The sequence below is a fragment of the Schistocerca piceifrons genome, chromosome 3, assembly GCF_021461385.2.
Source record: "Schistocerca piceifrons isolate TAMUIC-IGC-003096 chromosome 3, iqSchPice1.1, whole genome shotgun sequence".
Taxonomy (NCBI): domain Eukaryota; kingdom Metazoa; phylum Arthropoda; class Insecta; order Orthoptera; family Acrididae; genus Schistocerca; species Schistocerca piceifrons.
In genome coordinates, this window is record NC_060140.1 from 850,654,848 (window position 1) to 850,674,965 (window position 20,118).

At 39.6% G+C, this 20,118-nt stretch overlaps 1 protein-coding gene across 1 annotated transcript in view; it reads left to right on the forward strand.

The window, feature by feature from the left end:
* LOC124789703 (purine nucleoside phosphorylase-like) overlaps positions 1-20,118 on the forward strand; it is an 82,497-nt gene that overhangs the window by 57,932 nt on the left and 4,447 nt on the right. Inside the window, exons 4-5 of the mRNA XM_047257155.1 lie at positions 2,484-2,659; positions 19,303-19,493. Coding sequence (XP_047113111.1) covers positions 2,484-2,659; positions 19,303-19,493 — 367 coding nt within the window. The remainder of the gene's footprint in view (positions 1-2,483; positions 2,660-19,302; positions 19,494-20,118) is intronic.

The following is a 20,118-nucleotide window of genomic DNA, read 5'->3' on the forward strand; positions in this document are numbered from 1 at the left end:
GCCCTACTACCAAGGGTACTCATATGATAATCTGTGTGTGCGTGTGTGTGTGTGGGGGGGGGGGGGGGGGGGGAGCCAAGGGACGGGGGTTCTTGGGGATATGGTTTTAATATTTTGACTTTTAAGTAGCCATTAGAAAGTTCTATATCTGCCCCTTTTAAAAACCTGCATAATACCAACTTTTAAATCATTTTCTTGAAAGCAGAACACCTGACTGTACTAATTATTTCCTTTCCCTGACAGTTGGTTGTGGTGGTGGTGGTGGTGGTGGTGGTGGGGGGGGGGGGGGGGAGGGGAGATCTGTGGCCCACCCTTTCCTCTGGGTATGGGTGCCCTTGCCTACTACTGACCTTATGTGTTCATTCCATTTCATAGACCTGGTCACAATTTATTGTTAGCATATTTTAGAGAATTAATCCATGTTAAGAGAGTCATAGCTCCAACTATGACTCAAAGAGTCGGGGAGGGCTGGTTAGGTCACCCATCATAACTCCAAGTGTGTTAATACTGGCCTTGGTAAGTAACCACTCTATAGGATCAGCAGACAAAGACAATATACTTAAGTCCTGGTGATATTGTAGCAGTTCGCCTACTTTGTTTCTTCCTTTGTTGTCCTCAGTGTCAATGTACTGAGTGAAAAAATAGGGGGTGGACATCGCAGTACTATCTACTATAATGATGTAAGCAACAGACGCACAGTTGTGTTTCACATTCTTTTACTTTCACTTTTCACAACCCCCCCCCCCCCCTCCCCCCCCCCCCCCCCCCCTCAATAATACACAGTTATATATTGTTTAAACTTTCCATAAGCCTCATTAATAGTTTGCAGACAAACCTCCACATACTGCTACAATAGTTTACTATTGAACATCTACGAGCAGTGAAAACGTAACCACAAAGTTCACTGTTCTTCAAGAATAGAAAGGTACATATGGAGCAGACACTGTCATTGCTTTAACACACGGGCTATTGGTGTAACTCTTATTTCACAGTTAAGTTGATGCACTGTTGTCATTCTAAACAAACACCAGTTCCTCATCTGATACTCAACTGTGGACTGACTGTCTCATGACCAAAATGCAGGCCTTTATATATCCTTGCAGTAATAGGGGCTGAAACTACGCACGGTTTCAAGTTAAATTTACAGAAATTAAGTAAAACTTAACACATTAAATTAACTTAATACATCAAAAAATTCTGTCTTTTTAACAGTTTCTTCTGCTACAAGAGTTAGCCTGAATTATTTGTTTAAATCTTGAAATCAACAAATATAGTTATGCAAACAATACTTTTTACAAAACTGTTAATTACTTTGGAATTAGTTAAGGGCTGGCTTTGCTAACATGTTTTTGAATAGAGCCAAATAGATACTTTAAGATTACTAGCATTTTGTCTACCAAGTTATAATTAGTACAGAATTTATATTTGTTTATAAGTCAACAGTAGAATTTAAGTTACAAAAGATACTAACCGGTAATAGTCCAAATAAATTAGAAAATCAAATACATACATATAACTAGGCACAAAATTAGATCTGGTGTTATATTCTTTAAAACTGAGGGCCAACCTTTCTCTTTTATGAAAATACAAATTATGTTCACATATGTTAATGGTAATTAGTTAATAGTGAAAGATGGCAAAGCAAGAGGGTAAGTAAAAAATATCCCAGCTTTCTTCATCACAATATCCACCACTGGACTGAAGAACCATAAGTGGATACTCAAGCCATATACTTGCCCAGAATCCTACATTCCTAGGTAACCAGGGAACAGATCAGGTGGTGTTTCACTTACAACCATGCCTGGTGCACTGTGCTGAAGTGCTGAGACATCCAGGAATGACCAGATTATCCAAGCCCAAACCCTGTCATCTCTGACACTAACTACTATCTCAATCCTATCCTGATACCCCTGAAGCCAAGGACTGACATGTGAGCTTTGGAGATGGGTGAAACACCATTAAGGCCTCTAGGCCCCTGTTTCCCTATCCCTCCTCCCTCCATCCACTTTTGCCCATTAAAGTGTAACTTGTCTCATTCCAAATTCCTAAAGGTTTTCATACATGATGGAATTTAGGCAACACAATGTGTGATTGAATGAATGTACAGTACATATTGTCATATCTACTAAAATTGGATGAAATGAGACATTGTTTACAGAATCTTGGTGTTCTGAATGCCAAAGTGTTGTGGTAATATATTTTTGTCCACTGGTGCAAAAATTCATTTAGAAAAGAAAAGGACTAGTTCATATAAAAGAAAGGCTTTTGGATTTCCAGTGATGTATAGCTTGAGATATTTTTTCAATGTAGAGGGTTAAAATTTTGGCATTCTCATGCAGTAAGTCTTCTCACAATTTTGGAACCCTTTGTTGATTGTTTTTACAGAAAATGTCATACCACATAACTAAATTTCAGTGAATGTGTGCAATGGAGGGTGGCCTGAGGTCAGTTAGTAAAGTGGGTGCTTTTCTGTTATTTTAAAGTGTGCTATGCCAGTGAGGGTCATGAAGTTGTGTGGCATTACTCATCTGATTGTTACAAATGCAGCTGGTGGGATAAGTGAGCATCTGGATGTTGGTGACCTTATGATCATTAAGGACCACATCAACTTGCTTGGATTTTCTGGAAAAAACCCTCTCATTGGGCCGAATGATGAAAGGTAAGATAATGTTTTGTTTTCCATATACTCTTTATAATATTTGATGATTTCTCTCTTTAAGAATGTCTTTTTGTGCACTTTCTTGCTATCTGAAACCTTAATTTATATTAATAAATGTTTATAAAGCTTTTAGTCACTATAGAGAGGAATTTGCACTCCGTCTATAAACATGTTCTTGTGTTGCTTAGTTATTGATTTCTGTCACATTATACACATCCCTCCAGTCAGCTTCCTGTAAGGCCATCATGAAACTTTCCGTTGTATGTTCATTTACCTCAGTTTTCCAAGACACCATTTCACTGTGAGCAGGCAAGTTATCAAGTGTGGATTGCTGCATCCTGGCCAGAGAGGCCATTTGTGGCAATGATTAGGGAATGACCCACAAATATATTGTCTCATGCATAAGTGAATTGATGAATGAAATAGTGTTCTGCTTGTTTCTGCAAATGCAGAGGAAAAACTAGCAACAGAACTCAGGTTCCCATTCTGATGGGGATGGGGCAACATAGGAAATGGACAGAGAGAGAGAAGCGAGGGGGAGGAGAGGAGACAGAAATAGAGAAAGTGGGAGGAGAGGGACAGATAGAGTTGAGGAGGAGATGGAGAGACAGAGATGAGGTGGAGCAGAAGATGGATGGAGAAAATGGAAGGAGAGGAGTTGTACTTAAAGAAGGAAGAGGAGGAGCTGGATAGAATATGGAAGTGGAGGAAATGGACAGAGGGGAGGGAGGTGTGAGGCATACAGAGAGAGAGAGAGAGAGAGAGAGAGAGAGAGAGAGAGAGAGGTGAGATGGTTAGAAAGAGTGGGAGTAGATGGACACAGAGAGGGGAGAAGGAGATGGGTAGAGAGAGGAGGATGAGAAGATGGACAAAAAGAAGGGAAGTGAGAGATGGAATGCAGTGTATGTGACATGTGTGTGAGGGTTAAACCTTAGTTAAAGGACAAATTTTGAATAAAAATCATCAGAGGTGGCAGCCAAAGATTTCTGGTATATGAAGTCACCCTCATTATGGTAATGGTCTTGACAAAGAGGGCTGAAGAGCAGACAGAGTTTCAGGGCACCTTGGGATGGGATAGAGCCCTTAAATATGTGTGTGCAATGATTGCAGAGTGCAGAAGTCACTGGATATCATGGCATTAAAGAGAATTAATGTATATCCACAGGATATGTGGCATGTAGTAGAAAAAGTGACGTGATGATTGTTCCATTTGCAATAGATTTTGGATTTGTCCCCCATTCAGATCTCCATGTGGAGACTGTCAAAGGAGATGTGATCATGAGAAAAAGTTTGAATAACCAATGACACGACAACATCCTATGGGTCAGAGTCTGAATGTGGTTGGGGAGCTAGAAAATCTGAAAAGTGAGATGCAGAGGTTCAGTCTAGATGTAATGGGAATGAGTGATGTAAAATGGAAAGAAGATAAGGATTTCTGGTCAGACAAATATAGAGTAATATCAACCAGAGCAGAAAATGATTTAACAGGTGTAAGACCCATTATGAATAGCAAGGTCAGTTACTTTGAATAATTTTGTGATATTGCAGTTCTCATCAGAATCAACAGCAAACCAACTCCAACAACAATAATTCAAGCATATATGTGCTGATGTCACAAGCAGAAGATGAAGACAGAAAGTATGAGGGCATTGGACAGATAGCTCAATGTGTACAGGGAAATGGCAAACCTAATAAACAATGGGGATTGGAATTCTGTGCTAGTAGAAGGAACTGATGACAGTGTCATGTGAGACTAGGTTCGCAGTAGTAGGAATGAGAGAGGAGAAAGACTAACAGGCATCTGCAATAAACTTCAGCTTTTAATAGCAAATACAGTAGTCAGAAATCAGAAAGGGAGGACATATGCTTGGAAAAGGCCAGGAGACATGGGAAGATACTAGCTGGATTACATCACAGATAAAATTATGAAACCAGATTTTGGGCTGTAAGTTGTTCCCAGGGCCAGATGCAGATTTTGAACTGAAGAGTAGTTACTTTAGTTGAAGAGGAAGGAACATCTCTAAAAAGGGCAGTCACAAAGATTAGACAGACAAGGTAACTGCGAAGAAACATTGGGTAACAGAAGAAATACTTCAGCTGACTGACAAAAGAAGGAAGTACAAAAATGTTCAGGAATAGATAGGAATATGGCAATATTAGTCATTTAGGAATGAAATAAATAGGAAGAACACGGAAGATAAGGTGAAATGGATGCAGGAAAAATGTAAACAAATTGAAAAATGAATGGTCATTGTAAGGACTGATCAGCTTATAGAAAAGTCAAATCAACTTCCAGCAGAATTAAAAGCAAAGATATTAACATTAATATTGCAAGAGTAATTCCAGTGTTACACACAGAGAAGAGTGAGGATAAGTGGAAAGAATACGGTTTGCTGATACAATAGAAAAAGAAATGGAATGTGATATGCAGACATAGGGAACTTGGAAGGCATAGATAACGCTCCTGTGAAATTTCTAAAATTATTGGGGGTAATGGTATCCAAATGACTATCCAAGTTGGTATTTAAAAATCCATTAGACTGGAAACATACCAACAAACTTCCATAAAAATGTGGTTCACACAGTTCTGAGGAGTGCAAGGGCAGATAAGAAATCTATTAACAACTCGTGTATCCAAATTGCTGACAAGAATAATATAGAGGAAAATAGAAAAAAAATTAGAATGGAAAGCAAAGTTAAGGATCTCTTAGGTGATGATCAGTTTGGCTTTAGGAGAGGTAAAGCACGAGAGAGGCAGTTCTTAACTGTTTTCATTTTGAACTGCGAATGAAAAAAGTTTTGTTTGAATGGCATTTCAACTGTACTGATGGCACAATCAGTCAGCATAAAATACTGGCTGTGCATCACAATGTGATATGCAAATGTAGCCAGACTTATGTTTGTTTACTTCACATGGTCTAGTGGCTTGTGTCATTGCCTCTTGATCACGGGGTCCCAGGTTCAATTCCCAGCCAGATTGGAGATTTTCTTTGCTTCGGGGCTGGGTGTTTGTATTATCGTTTCATCTCATCATCATCAATGTGCAGGTCACTGAAGATATGTCCTATAGAAAGGTGTGCACCAGGCAGCGAAATATACGGGGTCTCTCACTAAATAATGCCATATGATTGTTTCATTACATGAGTTAAAATACCAATTTATCCTGCCTATCCAATTCTGTACCACGAACTGTGCAGTTAACATTCTTACCTTGTCTTTTATGATTGAGAAATTTCGCACAAACTTATTTTGAACTTGCATTTCTCCTTGAAAACAAAACCATTTATCATATTGATAGCTGCTGCAAGCACTGGTATCAACTGTGTATTACGGTGTAGCATATGAAACAATGTGCACAAAAAGCAATGCTGGTGCAGCAATTGAATATCCAAGTTCAAACACATCACATTGTTAACTGGATCACACCAATTACAAGTTCCTGGCAGAAATCAATATTATGTGTTGCAGTTGAAGCTCAACACAACTCAGTTTCTTGAGAGAAAGAAATGTTATGCAACATTTCTCAGTTCACACAGTAACTGAAACAATGGAAGGAAAATGCGTCTAATGTTCTCAAAGAAAACATCCTTTTAGTTCAAATGATTAGTTAAAAAGTAAAGAACAAACATGCATCCTTGATAAGATGACCATCTTGGACATTTTACTGTTTTGGCACACTAGGAAACATTTCTAGAAACAGTTCCCAGATTGTAGAAAGCAGATAACAGGTCCCAGAAAAATGAAGATGAATGGAAGTCTTAAAGATGAGTTTAGTGTGTCCTTACAAATAACTTAATGCAAATTACAGTATAAAAAATAAAAAAGAGCTCAAACTCTGTAAAAAAAGGAACATTGTTTGAAAACTATAACTGTTTGTTGAAGTGAACTTTTTATGCAAGCTATAGCTGTCAGTCATCATATATCCAAAAAGCAGAAATAGTTATTTTTGCTGATGGTGTAAGTATTACAAAGAAGAAACTTCAACACTTGAAAATTCAAATAAAACAATGGAAAGTCCTGGATGGAATAACAACAATATACTAAAGATAGACTGCAGCTCACCATAAAGAGGAGGCATTCAGTAGCAGACAGCAACAATGTTAGAAATATTTCAGCTATATGACAATGCTTTTCCAGAAATGTGTTATTAAATTATTTCTGGGGCAAACCATCACTGAGAGAGGAAGTATTTTTGCATAGAAGCGTCTAATGATGATAATGTATTATGTCCATTTCAGAGTCTATTGTAGATAGCTCTTTAAACAATTGGGCGTGTTGGCTACAGGGTTTTAGTAGGCCTATATTTATTCCCTTATGAAGTCTGGTCTCAAGAATCAGACTGAATTTAAAAACCACAGTAACATTCATAGATATAATACTAGAAGGAGAAACATTTAGGTTAGATTAGATTTACCTTTGGTTCCATAAATCCAGAGTAAGGTGCTCCTACAGGATGTAGAACATATCATAAAACAGATACACATAACACATATTTACAAAAACATGTGATAATATTCATTCCATGGATCCTAAGTCAAATGAGGCTTGTGGATGTGGAAAAGTCTAATTTAAGTGATATAAATTGTCAGAAAGTGCAAATACATACAACACACTGAGGTGTATATGATTGTTATTCCATTGCAGCCATGCATCACTTAAAAGAATACTTTCTTCTTCAGTGATAAGTTGCCCCAGAATATGATGTAGTAACCCATTGCTGAATAAAAGTACAAAAAGTAAGTCAAATTTTGACATTTTCAGCTCCAAAATCATCTGTTGTTGATAACACAGAAGTTGCAGAGCTTAGACATTTTAGAAGATATGTAGCATATGGCTTCCAGTGCAGTTTTTTCAGTATAAGGACATAAGAATTTAGAATACCTTGTTTCATTCATTGGTTTACCATCTTAAATTATTTATATAAGCATGGTCAGACCTTGATCAGAACAGAACAGGGCAACCAAGAGCACGGGAAGACTGTATTTATATGAAACTCAATGGAAAGTTTGATAACAAGAAGTCAGAAGTAGAAAACATTTTTAATAATAATTTTTAAGTGCTGTAAAGAAAATAGGATCCAGCTGTTCACTAGAAAATGGAAGGCAGTGTATGGAAGAGGCAATACCTATGCAATTTGATAAAATTGAAATTCAGCCCACCTCTCCCACTAAAATTAAGAAAATAATACAGGGTGTACATAAAGTCCAGGAACACTTTCAATTATTTATTGCACAAGAACCAAACATTGTACAGATATCATACATATGTCATTTTGAAGAGAAACCCTGAAAATTTGTTTCATGCATACTGCCACAGTGTAGTTTGGTAATTTGCCAATAGTCAGCGCTAGTCACAAACAGGGCAGCCATGCTACAGAACAGGACAACTGTTTCATGAAATAGCCTCCCTGATCATTAGATGTCACTCTGTATAACTTTTTTCTGTGGGGACACATTAAAGATCTGGTGTATGTACTGCCTCTACCACATGATGTAGCAGTGCTCCAAGAGAGAACACAGGAAGCGACTGCCACAGTCGATGATGCCATGCTGTGATGAGTATGGCAAAAATTCAGTTACCTTGTTGACGTCTGCTGGGTCACTCATGATTCGCATATCAAATGCTTGTAAAAATAACTCTTAGAGTTTCTCTTCAAAATGCTATGTGTATCACATCTGTACAATGTTTAGTTCTTGTGCAATAAATAATTGAAAGTGTTCCCACACTTAATGTACACCTTGGGGTAATTCATCATTTAGAAAAAAAGTATTCATTGCACAAAAGTGTGTAATCAGAATAATAGCTGGAGCCCATCCAAGATCACCTTGCAGACACTTATTTAAGGAACTCAGAATATTCACAGTACCTTTGCAATACATATTTTCACTTATAAAATTTGTTATTAATAATCCACCCCAATTCAAAAACAATAGCAAAGTGCATAGCTACAACACTAGAAGAAAGGATTATCTTCACTATTCTGGGTTAAATCTGACTTTGGTACAGAAAGGGGTGAATTTGCTGTCACAAAAATCTTTGCTCATTTGCCAAAAAACATTAAAAGTCTGACCGAAAGCCAACCTACACTAAAAAACAAATTAAAAGAATTTCTGAATGACAGCTCCTTCTACTCACTAGATGATTTTTTTGATATGAAGTAGTAAAAAAAAATTTGTTTAAAGGCACATTCCAAATCATTATGAAATATTGTATTCTTAATTAATGACTGTATTTATGTATGTACTGTGCTTTGTTTACCGGTAAGTTCAGTGACAGTCCATTTACAGAGATCGAGTAATTAATTTCCAAGAAAATTTTCTTTAAATTTTCAGCAATATGAAAAAGACAGATTGCTACTTACCCCATAAAGAAAGTTTTGAGCTGCAGACAGCAACAATGTTAGAAATATCTCAGCTTTTGGATAAAGCCCTTCCTCAGAAGTATAAAGTGCTCTCTCTCTCAGGTTTTCAACACTTGTTTGCATTGATCACATTACTGCACTGAAGATGGGCAGATATCAGATTTTACATAACACTCACCTTATTTCAGATTATACACGTCATTTGGTTCTACTAAGAAATTTGTCATGGCGTAGGAGGAGTTGGCCACCAATAAATCCCTTAGACTCCTCTTAAAATGAACTATATTAGTAGCTAAACTCTTTATGACTTCAGGCACTTTATTGTTAGTGTGTGTTCCTACAGTATAGCTCTTATCATATTTGTATATATTGTTGTATGTATGTGCAGATATATTGCACCGAAGGTGTGATTAATCATGACAAGAAAACAATTTAACTTGAAGTAATTATAGCATGAAGCTAATAGGGATGCACCAATGTCTGAATCTGTGTCTACTACTCTACGCTGAGAAAGTTTGTGTAACAAATAAGCAAAAACTCTATTGCTAATGCTTGAAAATCTCAATTACTAGAGCACAAATTACTGTTATTTTTGTACCTCAACAGTCTTATAAAATGTGAGCTCATATCATTCAGTCTTCATCAAAAAATGTCTCGCAGTAACATTTTAACCTAGAAAGAATGTTAAATCTGTAGTGATGAAATCTTGTACAGCAAAATCAACTGCCAAAATCCTCTGTTCACCTGTAAAACTGTTATTGTTCATAAATAGGAACTTGTGTAGGATCCTTGGATACAGATTCTGTATGACTGAGTCCACATTTCATTTTATGATGTGTTGCCATTCACAGATTTCTATTATAACAGGAAATGCTTCTAAATTCTCCTGACTGTGCTTGCATATCCACCAGCAAACATCATTCACCAAATGTCTGAAATTAAACAATGGAAAATCCAGGTAGGAAAATCAACAATCCCTGCAGGAACTTGAGTAACATGCAACACCACCTCAAAAAGCTCTCCATTCTACTCACTTCATACTGCCACCTCGGAGTACCACTGTCCACCACTTCTACAACCACCTCCAAACCTCCCCCATGCCCCCTCATAGCTGACAAACCCTGTCTCGCAGACCTACTACATTTACCCCACCCTCCAAAACTCCCTCCCACTACCATATAGAACCCAGAACCTAAACAGACCTGCAACACAGTTATGAACCTTTTCCCCAGAAGCCTTAGTCCCACAGAAATATCAGTCCTTTCCAAAGACCTCACCTTTTGCCACATTCCCAAATTCAACCATGCTGGACTAGTTAGACCTTCTCTTCTTCTCTGGGACCCTACAGTGGAAACACTTTTTTGCTACCAACCCAACTAATCAGACTCAACCAAAGACCAATATTGAACCTTTCCTAACTCAGTTCACTCCTCCATCCAACTGTGATCCACCCCCATTGCCTCCAAACCACCCCCTGTTAACTCTCCAGAATTTCTTAACCTCGAACCTTGCCTCAACATCATTCCCCAAATCCAACCTTGCCTCAACATCATTCCCCAAATCCAACCTTGCCTCAACATCATTCCCCAAATCCCTCAACATGCAAACTAACCTTACATCCACAGAAAGAACCACAGTCCACCATCTAAAAACTGATCCTGACCTTATAATCCTACTTGCTGACAAAGGCTCCACCACCGTTGTTTTTAACCGCAAGGATTATGTGGCAGAAGGACTCCATCAGCTGTCAGACACTTCCACCTACAAACCATGCCACAGTGATCCCTTTCCAGTAATCCAGCAGGATCTCCAGTCACTACTCAAATCCTTAGGCCCATCCCAGAACCTCTCCCCAGAGTCCATCTCTCTGCAACATTCCTAATGCCCATGGCCTTACTGCAGTCAAACACTACCTTTCCAGATGCCCTACGGATTCCAAGCCAACAACCTCCTTCCTAGCCTCCATGATCAACTATATCCTCACCCACAATTACTTCTCCTTTGAAGGCATTACCTACAAACAAATCCGCGGTATGGCTATGGGCACCCGCATGGCACCATCCTATGCTAACCTATTCATGGGCCATCTAGAGGAATCCTTCCTAAAAACCCAGAATCCTAAACCCCTCACCTGGTTCAGATTCATTGATGACATCTTTGCTATCTGGATTGAAGGTGAGGACACCTTATTCACATTCCTCCAGAACCTCAACAACTTCTCTCCCATTTGCTTCACCTGGTCCTGCTCAACACAACAAGCCACCTTCCTAGATGTTGACCTTCACCTCAGAGATGGCTACATCAGTACCTCCGTCCATATCAAACCTACTAACCACCAGCAATACCTCCACTTCGACAGCTGCCACCCATTACTTCGACAGCTGCCACCCATTCCATACCAAGAAGTCCCTTCTGTACAACCTAGCCACCCGTGGTCGTCACATCTGCAGTGACGAGCAGTCCCTCTCAAAATATATCGAGGGTCTCACTGAAGCCTTCACTGACCATAAATATCCTCCCACCCTTGTACAAAAACAAATCTCACGTGCCTTATCTTTCCAGTCTCCCACCACCTCCCAAAGTCCAACAGTCCAGCCACAGAGGAGTATTCCCCTCGTAACTCATTATCATCTGGGACTGGAGCAACTGAATTACATTCTCTGCCAGGGTTCTGATTACCTCTCGTTATGCCCTGAAATGAGAAATGTCCTGCCCACTATCCTTCCCACCCCTCCTACCGTCGGATTCCGCCGTCCACTGAACCTACGCTATGTACTTGTCCATCCTTACACAACCCCTCCTCCCAATCCCTTACCTCATGGCTCATACTCCTGTAATAGACCTAGATGCAAGACCTGTCCCACACATCCTCCTACCACCACCTATTCCAGTCCGGTCACTAACATCACCTATCCCATCAAAGGCAGGGCTACCTGTGAAACCAGTCATGTGATTTACAAGCTAAGCTGCAACCTCTGTGCTGCATTCTATGTAGGCATGACAACCAACAAGTTGTCTGTCCACATGAACAGCCACCAACAAACTGTGGCCAAGAAACAAGTGGACCACTCTGTTGCTGAACATGCTGCCAAACATGATATCCCTCATCTTAATGACTGCTTCACAGCCTGTGCCATATGGATCCTTCCCATCAACACCAGCTTTTCTGAATTGCGGCAGTGGGAACTATCCATGCAATGCGTCCTATGTTCCTGTAACCCTCCTGGCCTCAACCTTTGTTAGTCACTGTCCTCACCCATTCATCCCCCTCCTTGTTCCCATTCCAGCACTACACAGCCGTCATTTCACCGCCACACCCAGTCTTTTATTTTCTCTCCTTTCCACTACTTACCCCTCCCACCTACTTACCTTCTCTCCTGCCCTCCGTCTAAACTGCAACACTTGACTGTCCACCACTCCCACCATACTATCCCTCCCCCTCCCCGCCCCAGCCTACTCCTTACCCCCACTCAGTCGCCACTCCCATCATGCACTGGTGCTGCTGTTTGCAGTGTGGTCTCAGCTCTTTGAGACTGCAGATGTGTGTGCAAGTTGCGTTTATGTGAGTGTGTGTGAGTGTGTGTGTGTGTGTGTGTGTGTGTGCGTGTGTGTATGTGTGTCTACTGCTGACAAAGGCCTTAATGGCCGAAAGCTTTAATTGTGTGAATCTTTTTATTGTGCCTATCACTACTCAGCATCTCCGCTATATAGTGAGTAGCAACTTTCCTTCTCTGGTATTGTTGAAAAAGACAGATTGCTACTTACCATAAACAAGACACATCAAGTTGCAGAATTAAAAGACACTCAAATAAGTTTCCGGCCACAGATTTCATGGTCAAAGAGAGACACATTCCATTTACAAACACAAGCAAGCACACCTCACACACACACAACCGCCAACTCCAGCTTCTTGAGGCAGAATGCCTCTCTTTTACTGATGAAAACTGTGGCTGAACGCTCTATGTAAGTGTCTTTTAACTGTGCCTGTCTGCAACTTGATGTTTCTTCCTTACGGTATGTAGCAATCTGTCTTCTCCTACATTATTGAAATGTCTGAAATTCCTGTAGAACCATACCACAATTCCTCAAAATTCAATTCAGAAAATAATTTAGTTTGATTGAATTACCTTTTATAGAATTTCCACATATTCCCTCTTTCTTTATAAAATTCTGTACTAGTTTATTTTTTTTTTTACAAAATTGTGCTCAACAATTGACAGTTATGCACATTCAAGTCCCTTAGGTCCATACATTAACACTACTCTATTGTGAGTCCTCTTTCCAATCTCAAAATTTTTTCCATAGCCAACTGTATGTCATGGAGTAACTCTATTTATCGGAGTAAGCGGACTCCTCCCAAAGGTGGAAAGTGCTGACTCAATGTATTTTATCAATTTTAGCTTTAACAGTAGAAGGGTCATTGACTCGTCAGCTGATCGGGCCAGCTTTAAAAAGGTAAACAAATAAAATATCTAGGATTTGATTGGGATTTTATGTTCCTGCATAATGCACACCCTACTAAAACAGAGTAAGTGACTTCAAATATTTTGAAGACTGTTATTATTTCTAATACTGATTCCATGAACTGGACTATTGATTTGAAAACTGTATGTATTATTTATGACAAATTTCATCAAGTAATAAATGTGTTGGGAAGCAACAGTTATTACCTAGATACTTCAGCATGGCCATTTTAGGTACGGTGTTTTGAACTATGGTTGCATGAGATACCAATAATGGTTGGGTCTGAGCTATCCCATTTACAATACTAAATGGGTCAGAACTTTCTCTGCAATACATTCTATGTTCCCGTACTCCTATTGGTCTCAACCGCTGTTAGTCATTGTCCTTTACCCACAGGTCCTCTTCCCTGTCCCCACTCCAGCACTCCACAGCACTCTATTCTACCAACACACCCACTGTTTTTTTACTTTTCTCCTCTGCTGTTATGCCCTACCACCCCTGCCTTCTGTCTAACCTCCCAACTGCTTCTAACTGCACTACCCTCTCCCCACCTCATCCCTGTAGGCTACCACAACTTAACATCCCCTACCCCTACCCTGCTATCCCTTCCCCTCACCATCTCAGCCTCCTCCTTACCCCCACCACCCAGGTCACTTCTCTCATCATGCAGTGCTACTTGCAGTCTGGCCTCAGCAGCCAGAGACTGTTGTCATGTGCGTGTGTGTTTTATCTAAGTCTGATGAAGGGCTTTTTGGCCAAAATTTTATTTGTTTGACAGTCTTTTTGTTGTGCCTATCTGCAACTCAGGATCTCCACTATGCAGTGAGTAGCAACTATCCTTTTCATAATGTTGACATTTACAATACTGTCAGTCTCAGCAAACAGCTGTGTTGTAGTCATTACCAGATGCTTTGTGTACTTTATTTTGTTTTGTGTTGTGCATTACTCATTATTTTCCTTCTTATTTCGAAATAAGTGAAGAGACTAATTCTGGCCTATGGTGGGGTTTGAGTAAGACCCTCACAGTATCAGAATGGACTGACAGTACTTATGATCATATGTAATTCTTCATGGGGCATGGAGCATGGAGCATGCAAGGAGCATGGAACATGAGGGTGTAGGTTACTAGCCCTGTGTGAGGGATGTAGGCCTTATTTCCCCACTCTGCTCTTCACCCCTCAGGCAGTCCAGGTTCTCATTTGTTTACTATTGTGGATGACTGCCATGTTGTAGTGTCTACACTCCGGTGCCAGCAGTTTCCTGAACAGGCCTGTGCAGGATGTGTTTGAGTTCACACAACAAATAATTTGTGTAGCATGCTTTTGTGTAAGATGACAAACTCATTGCATAAATGGGAATTAAACTTGATGGATCACAGTTATTATTTACCCTGGCCTGGCTTAGTAATGGGCTGCTAAGACACAATAAGGCTTCAGCTTTACTGTAGACAGCAGGGACTGTTGAAGGCAGGTGTCAGGTTAAATTATAGCAGTGACCTAGCAGAAAATCCATCAGGAAGCAGAAGCTCAAAAGTGGACAGTTGCTTCCATCCTTAATATGGGCAGTCTGGCAAAATACAACAAACAATATTATGTGGGGACTTCGTAAATATTGGTTATTGACATGCTACATAATAAGCAACTACATCAGGTTTCAGAAAATGCAGAAACAAAATTACTGGTGATAATGACTTTGCTGCCCAACAGTTTTCTTCTCCTTCATCATCATCTTTTTCTTGCCCTTACCCCGTATCTTCATGGGTTTGACATGTTATTCTTGATTTGATAACATCCATGTATGAGGGCAGTCAGATGCTCTCCCTATCCCCACCCTTCCTGTAACTGCTCCTTCTCCCTGGGACAGAATTTGTATAACGTATTTGTCTGTGTCTAGAGTTCTAACTTGTGAAAGGGTGAGACTCTTTTTGAAATGTTTGCAAATCATGAAACTCAGGTGGGACTTGGGAGCCAGCCCAGTATTTATCTATTGCGGGGTGGAAAACTGTCTAAAAGCCACATCCAGGCTGACCAGCATACTGGCCCTCCTAGTTAATCTGCTGAGTGTGCCTCCCCCAGTCCTGGAAGCAGCAAGTTAACATGCATGGCCATCTGGATGGGTCCATGACACAACTACGAGGGTAACCCCAAAAGTAAGGTCTACTTTTTTATAAGTACATAGACCTGTTTATTTCTACAATGGTTTACATTGTAGAAACATTTCTGTTAATGCATTTTTGTAGACACTGTGGCAGTTTTTGTATGCCCATGTCATACCAGCTCGCCGCCATGCTGTTCAGAAAGTTATGATCCTCTTCTTTCACCTCATCATCAGAGCTGAATCGCTTTCCAGCCAAATGTTCTTTTAACCTAGGGAACAGGTGATAGTCACTGGGTGCCAATTCAAGTTGGTGGGTGATTATGCTCCACTGAAACTGTTGCTGGAGAGAAATGGTTTGCCAAGTGATGTGTGGGTGAGCGTTGTCGTGGAGAATGTCTATGCCCTTGCTCAATATTCCTCTTCTCCAGTTCCTAATTGCCCATTTGAATTTTTTCAGAGTCTCACAGTACCCTTCAGTGTTAATTATGGTCCTAGTGGGCATAAATTCGACCTACAATACCCCTTTGCGATCTCAAAAAATGGTTGTCATGACTTTACTGGCAGACTGTGTTTGTTTGAATTTCCGTGGCTTTGGCAAAGAAGGATGCTGCCACTGGTGTGATTGTTGCTTGGTCTCAGATGTAAAGTGGTATGCCCAGGTTTTGTCACTCACTACAATTGAGTCCAGAAAGTTGTCCTGTTCGGCTGCAAGGAGGTGAAGAAATGTGCAGGAAGCATCAACTCGCTGCTGCATGTGGTCCTCAATCAGCATGTGTGGCACCCATCTTGCGCACACCTTCCGGTAGTTCAAGCTTTCCACTAAAATTCTGTGAGCGGTGGTTCAGGAAACCTCAGGAACCAACGTGCAGAGATCATCCAGGGCAATCCGCCGATCTTCACGCATGCTTTGCTCAACCTTCAACGCTGTCTCCTCCGAAATTGATGGTCTACCACTCCTTTGTTCGTTGTGAATTTCAGTCCCACCAGCTGCAAACTCTCTACACCACTTATGAACCTTTTTAACATCCATGCACAACTCACCATACACTTCTGTCAATTGGTGGTGGATTTCAATCGGTGCAGTGCCCTTTGCATTCAAAAACTGAATAAATGTTTGCAATTCGCACTTAGCGGTAACATCCAATGGGACTCCATTCTCAACGGCTGCCAAGCCAAGACTAAGTGCCTCAGCATGGCATGCACATGTTTACACACAGCGCGTGAAGCTCTCTTCATAACAGTGTGACCAACTGCCACACAAACAGAGTTCTATATTACCCTCATATCATATTAAAAGACATTCACAATGAAAGATAAGAATGTGCACTAACACTTGTAAAATTAATAAGGAAAAATAATTTATCAAATGCTAAAAATAAACGTGTAGCTGGATATCTGTTGAATCAGAGCTGTAGTACATGATACCAGGCTGCCAAAAAATCACAAAATATTGTAATCACACAATTAATTAGTGTCTAATCAAGTAGCAGAAAGAAACATGTTGACACCCAACAGCATGTCAATGTAGAAACAACTTTCAAAACACATGTTCATATTCATATAGAAAAAGTGATAAATAATAGGATTGTAATTACATACATGAGCTACAAAGGCACAGTGTCAGATATCACCTATTTGAATGCTCAAGTAGAAAGAGGAGATGTAGTTAACATTTGGTTGATTCTAGCAGCAGCAATGTTTGCTGACTAATAGATAATTTCCTATAATGGATGCATATATGTGAAATGATTCCTGTATCTACTACATCTATATTCTGCAAAACCACTGTGAATGCAGGACAGTGGGCACATTCTTTTGTACTGGTTATTAGGGCTTTTTCCATTCCGTTGACGTACGGAGTGCAGGAAGAAAGACTGTTTAAATGCCTCTGTGCATGCTGTAATTAATCTAATCTTGTTCTCATGATTATTATGGGAGCAATATGTAGGGGGTTGTAGCATATTTCTAGAGTCATCATTTAAAGTCAGTTCTTGAAACTTTGTAAGTAGGCTTTTTTGGGATAGTTTACATCCATCTTCTAGAGTCTGTCAGTTCTCTTCCATCAGCATCTTTGCAGCCCTCTCCCATGAGTCAAATAAACCTGTGATCATTCATGGTATCATCCATTGTATATGTTCAACATTCGCTGTTAGTCCTACTTGGTTTGGGTTTGGCATACTGGAGCAATATTCTAGGATGGGTCTCACAAGTGTTTTGTTCACAATTTCCTTTGTAGATTGATTGCATTTCCCCAGTATTCTACCAGTAAAACAAGGTCTACCACCTATTTTATGTGTGGCTGAGCCTATGTGATCGTTCTGTTTCACTGTTACACTAAACTATTCGTGCGAGTTGACAGATTCCAGCTGTGACTCATTGATACTGTAGTCGTAGAATACCATGTTTTTTGTTATCTGAAGTTCACAGTTTTACATTTATAAACATTTCATCAGGATTAGACTGAATACTTGTGCAGTTTTCTCAAACAGTACTTCATTATAGAAGTATGAAGTTACTATTAATATTATTTATGTATGTTTATTTATATGATCAATTTGTGAAACTGTGAACAATATTAAAAACTATCAGTCTGATGTACTTATTGGCACAGATTCAACAAATTAGTCTTGTTTTTCTTTTCTCTTATTAGCCACTTATAACTCATGTGAAAGGCACTTAATTTAAATAATTTACAGTAAACTGATAATAGGTGCTCTGTCACAGATTTGTTACATGAAAAGCCATGGAGATGGGGCAGCTTATAAGCAGGAAGCTCAACAGCTCTGCCTAGCTGGTTTTGCAGTTACAGTAGCATCAGGTCATTGTAGTGTGGTTGTTAATACGAGAGGTACAGTGGTTTGGGTGCGGGCTCTGCCAGGTTTGCTAGCATCATCGATATTCTAAGAGTCTTTGATATGTATGCCTTTTTCAGAATTAGCCTCATTTGTGACTCAGTAAAAATAATATGTTAAGCTGAGCAGTGAGTAACAGTTATAAATAATAAAGTTCATTTGGTGATAGGAATGGTTCTCTGAGAAAGCAGAGAATTTTGCACAGTCATTTTAAACGTAGTCACTGTCCTGCTGACAAACAGAAATTATGTGGAATGAAAGCAGCTGTCAAAAGGTCAATGAGACATTCTTTTAACGAATTTTAAAGCAATATTTTATCTGCAGACTCTAAAAACAAAAAATTTTGGTTGTATGTAAAATATATGAACGCAACAAATAATTCAATACCTTCTCTTGCTGACAGTACAGGTAATATAATGGATGATGATAAACAGAAGGCCGATATTCTAAACCTAGCTTTCAAAAACTCAATTATTGAACAAATGCAAGGGTGGCTGACATAGTGTTTAGTGTATCTGGGATTGTAAAACAGTTAAGATCCTTAGATGCCAAGAAGGCATCTGGCCCAGGCTGGATCCCCGTAAGATTATATGTTGATTATGCTACAAATATAGAACCATTCTTATCCATCATCTATTAGAGATCATTGGAACAGTGGAAAGTTCCACGGGACTGGAAGAAGGCCCAGGTCATAGCAATCTATAAAAAGGGTAGAAAATTGGATGCACATAATTACTGGCCAATTTCACTGACATTGATTTGTTGTAGTATCATGGAACATATTTTGTGTTCAGACATAATGACCCGCTGTAAACTGTGAAGATGGAACATGAAAATAATCAACAAACTAATTCTCCTTGTTCCAACAGGTTTGGACCTCGGTTCCCTGCCACTGTAAAATGTTATGACAGAGGAATAAGGAAAAAAGTCATGTCTATTGCCAAAGAGATGGGCATCACTAAGATCATCAAAGAAGGAGTATACACAGCACAAGGTGGTCCTGCATTTGAGACTGTTGCAGAAACACGCTGCCTCAAGGCACTGGGTACTGATGCAGTTGGTAAGAAGTGTGCTACAAATTTTATTCAGTTTCCAGATTTTGCAAAGTATAAACAAACATTTTTATTCATTTTAGAGATGCTCAGCCCTTGTAACCTTCTGAGTAGTCCTCTTCGCTACCTGCACACTTGTCTCCACAAGTTTCCACGTAGTTATGCAGATCTAGAAAGTTTTCTTCTTCATGTCATCAGCAGTCTTGAAATGGCATCCTTTCAGCACTTAATTTTGGCAGCAAGAAAAGTTTATGAATATTTATTGTCTCTATTGGTTGTTATAGAAAGAGAAGAAGAAGCAGATGAACATGAGATGGGGGATAACACTCTCCTGTGAGAAGAATTTAACAGATCACTTAAAGATCTAAGTTGAAAGAAGGCACCTGGAGTAGATCACATTCTCTCAGCATGATTGAGATCCTGAGCCAGCCATGACAAAACTATTCTACATGCTATGCAAGATTTGAGACAGACATAAAGAACAATGTAATAATTGCAATTCTATACAAGACAGGTGGTAACAGGTGTAAATATTTCAAAATCATCAGTTTAATGAGTCATAGTTGCAAAATATTGGCTCTAAATAATTGCAGAAGAATTGAAAAATTGGAAGAAGCCAATCTTGGGGAAGAC